We start from the raw sequence: 3,826 nt of genomic DNA, 5'->3' as shown, positions 1-3,826 counted from the left end.
GGTCAATGGACCCAGATCCCCAGGTGGTATCAATGGGCCTCATTCCACTGGGGGTCAATGGGCATCGCTCCATTAGAGTCAATGGACCGAGATCTCCAGCTAGTATCAATGGGCCTCATTCCAGTGGGGTTAATGGGCCCAGATCCCCAGCTGGTGTCAATAGAGTACAGCCAAATTACCCTAGCTGGGGATCTGGCCCCACCCCTGCCAACCCCAGTGGGTCAATAACAATTCATCCCCCCCACATACCAGCCAGCCCCAGAAATATATTACCACTGGTCCCGGGCACGTGCAGAGCCAGGAGCGCTCCTGCAGCCGTGGCTGTAAACCCCCCTGCCCGACCTGGCCCGTCACGTTTTCTGCGGGGTCTCTAAGGTGCTGCCGTTGATCCGCCTAGCGCCGTGCTGCCCGGGCGCCGCCAGCAGCGGGTGGGTGAGGCTGACCTGAGCGTTGCTGAAGGAGGCGATCCGGCCGCTGCCCCCGATCTGGATGTTGACGGTGGTGGAGTAGCTGGCCCGATGGGGTCCCGTGTCCCGAGCCAAGTCCGCTCTCGCTTTGGGGTACTCCTCTGGCGAGCCTGGCGGCCCCATGCTGCCTGCCCGGTCAGCGTACCTGGAACGCAAGCCGGGGACGTCTGGCCACTTGATGCCATCCAGTTCGTCGGGGCTGGGACTGGCTGAGTTGCTAGGGGGCGCCCCGGAGCAGCACCCCGCCCTGTCTCCGTCTCTAGGGGACGGGGGGCTCTCGGGGTTTCCCCTCGGCCTCCTGCCTGGCTGAGGTAACGTGGCGGAGGGATGGGAGGTGGGCTGCAGGGGGGAGGAGAGGCGAAGGGTGGAAGGCTGGGTGGGGACGTGCAAGGGGGCGAAGGAGCAAGGCCGTGGGGGGGCGCAGCCAGCTCTTCCCACTGCGTGGCGCTGGCTGGAGGGAGGGGGGGAGCACACCCGGGGGCACGCCGGCGCTGGAGACTGGACCCTGGAGCTGGGCTCTGAAGCGGAGGAGAAGGGGGCGGGCTGCTTAGCCCGGGGGACCGGGCACGTCCCTGAGAGACGGTCGAAGGCCAGCAGCACGGCCGAGCCAGACGCCAAGGGGATGGGCTCCCCCAGCCAGCTGGAATCGCGGCAACAGCCCGGGGGAGAGGGCGCCCCAGGGCTGGCACAGGGGGAAGGGCAGACACTGAGCTGGGAAGGGTCCCGCGTGCTGGTACCATGGGACCAGGCGTTGGCCTTCTCACTGGGGAATGGAGCAGACGGGGGGGCTGGGGCTCTGGAGCCCAAGAGGCCAGGGGGCAGTCTTGGGACGGCTGCGCAAGGAGGCAAAGGCCTGGTGGGTGCCGGGGTCTCTGTCGACGGAGACTGGATGCCAGGTGGCCCCAAGGGGCAGGATGATCTCGGGATGGCTGAGCAAGCAGGCAGAGGCCTGGTGGGTGCTGGAGTCTCTGCTGCAGGAGGCTGGGTGCCAGGTGATCCCAAGGGGCAGGAGGACGGTCTCGGGATGGCTGAGCAGGGAGGCAGAGGCCTGGTGGGTGCCGAGGTCTCTGCCAGTGGTGGCTGGGTGCCAGGTGGCCCCGAGGGGGCACCATTTCTCTTGGCCAGGCTCTGGCTGATGCAGGAGGCGGCGATGTACCTGGAGATGGCCGCGGCGCTGGAGGAGAGGCGCCGGTGTGCCGGGGAGGAGGTCTGGAGGCGCGGCAGAGCCGGGAGGGGGCCGGAGCTGGGCGAAGCGGGAGCCGACCGGACCACGGAGCGGCTGGGCTGGGCAGCTGCAGCCGAGGACAGCTCCGGGGACGGGCGTGCCACTCCCGTGGCCCGGGAAGGCAGGCGGGTGCCCCGGGACGGCAGAACTGCCAGGGGCAGGACGTTGCTGTGGAGCGGAGACGGGGATCCCGCAGCACCGGAGGGTGCCGCCGGCGGGATGGGGTCCGGCGCGGGAGACAGGGACGCCTCTCCAGTCCCGCAGCGGACGGGCCCCGGCGATGGCTGGGGGAGCAGCGCCTCAGTGCCAGGCCGGGAATCCCTGCCCAAAGCCAGGGCTCGCTCCTCTGGCAGCAGGACGGCGACGGGCCCGCTCTGCTCCCCCGCCGGCTCCGGGGGGCCAGCGCCAGGGATGGAGGGGCCCGGCCCCAGCGGGTCGGGCTCGGCGGACGTGCCGACACACGCAGGCTGCTGTTCCGCCGCAGGGCTGGGGGAGGCGGCTGGGACCAGCCCGGCCACCTCCGACGCCGGCTGGCTCGGGGCCGCTTCCCCGAAGGGAGAGGAGGCTGCCGTCTCCGCAGAAACCTCCCTGGCGCTTGGCTCACCCCGGCGCCCGCAGACCGCCAGCTCTGCCCCTGCCAGCCCGGCTCGGCAGCCTGGCACCGACGGGCACCCGGCTCCCTCAAAGTCCCTGGCTTCGGGAGTCGTGCCAGTTCCACCGGTCGCGTCAGGAGCCGGCGGGGGAGAGCTGCCCATGACGGGGCCTTCCCCAACCGGATCGCCTGGGCTCGGGGGGTCCCCGCTGAGCTTCGGGGGCGATTCCACCAGTGGGGGGGGAGGCTCCGGCCGGGCGGCTCCCGGCTCCTCTGCCGGGGGCGAACCCAGGCACCGGGAAGCCAGGAGAGGTGCAGGCCGGTCGCTGCGCAGATCCAGGGCGTTCCCTCGGGCGGCGGCCACGAGCAGCACGTTCTCCTGGACGCAGTTCACGTGCAGGGGGGGCTCGCGGATGAGCACGTGGCCGTAAAGCCGGGGCTCGCCTGGGGGAGACAAGGGGAGAGGGGTCAGCGGTGCCCCGTCGGCTTACGCCCCTTATCCCCACGTGCAGCCTAGGGGGCAGAACACACGCGTGAGCCTCAGGAGACCCGGTTCTAGTCCTTGTGCTGCTCCGGGGTGACCTTGGGCAAGCCCTGTGCCTCAGTTTCCCCATCTGTAAAAAGGGGACCCAATTTACCCCCCCTTTGTGAAGCACTTAGAGACCTGCTGAGGGGACGAATCTCGCCTACTGCAGGGCTGAGAAGGCGGCCCCAATTTACCCCCGAAGCTAGGGGTGCAGGCACCCAAGCAGGACAGAGCCCAGGGTCAGACCCTCCCCCGGTGTGAACAGGCATTAGGAGCCACAGAAGTCAAAGGAATGGTGCTGGGTCCCGCTGCCTGGGAATATGACTCCGGCGTTCACCCTGGCTGGGGACCCGTCCTAGCAGGAGGACCAGCCTGGAATGACTGTGTGTGTCACCGAACGGGGCCCAGCTGCGCCCGTGAACGCTTCCTGCACAGGGCTGATGAGTTGCAGGCTGCAGGGATAGTCCCCACCTCCTTAGGGTAGATGGGACTAGAACCCACGTCCTTGAAATCCACCCCCGGCAGCTACGGCTCGAGCTGAAGGAAAGCCCCGCAAGCTGCCCGCTCCTGCCACAGCCGGCACAAAGACCCCTCTGCAGCTCCGGGTCGCTCCCTCCACCCCTGGGCCCCAGGATGGCTTTGCTGGGGCTCCGCACTCCCGTCTGGCTGGGCGGCTCTGCGCCGGCCGCACGCTGCGGCAGGGACCCGTTCGTTATCTAGCTCTGGGACAGGCCGGGTGGCTCCGGCGCGCAGTGCGGCCTGCTCTGGTGTCCAGGCACCCGGGGACAAACGCTCGGACAGCAAAGACGGACGTAAGGAGGGATCCAGATACACAGACCTGGGAGGCAGGGGGCAGGGAAAGCCAGCGGCCGGGGAGCCGGGGGCAAACAGGCCAGGGCTGCTGGAGGCTCAGAGCCTGCCCCGATCTGGACTCCACGTTACCCCATTGCCCTGGGACCCATCATGATTCTCCACACAGCCTAGAGAGTTGAAGGAGGGACTGGCTGGCTCAAGGG

General features: G+C 68.9%; 1 protein-coding gene across 1 annotated transcript in view; it reads right to left on the bottom strand.

The window, feature by feature from the left end:
• Positions 1–6: 6 nt before the first annotated feature.
• PLEKHG2 (pleckstrin homology and RhoGEF domain containing G2) overlaps positions 7–3,826 on the bottom strand; it is a 25,327-nt gene continuing 21,507 nt past the window's right edge. Inside the window, exon 18 of the mRNA XM_029913204.1 lies at positions 7–2,728. Within this exon, the coding sequence (XP_029769064.1) occupies positions 351–2,728 (2,378 nt within the window). The 3' untranslated portion in view covers positions 7–350. The remainder of the gene's footprint in view (positions 2,729–3,826) is intronic.

This window comes from Terrapene carolina, unplaced genomic scaffold, assembly GCF_002925995.2.
Source record: "Terrapene carolina triunguis isolate 2854851 unplaced genomic scaffold, T_m_triunguis-2.0 Scaffold517, whole genome shotgun sequence".
NCBI lineage: Eukaryota > Metazoa > Chordata > Testudines > Emydidae > Terrapene > Terrapene triunguis.
Note: the sequence above shows the minus strand (reverse complement) of the source record. Positions and strands in the feature narration are given on the sequence as shown.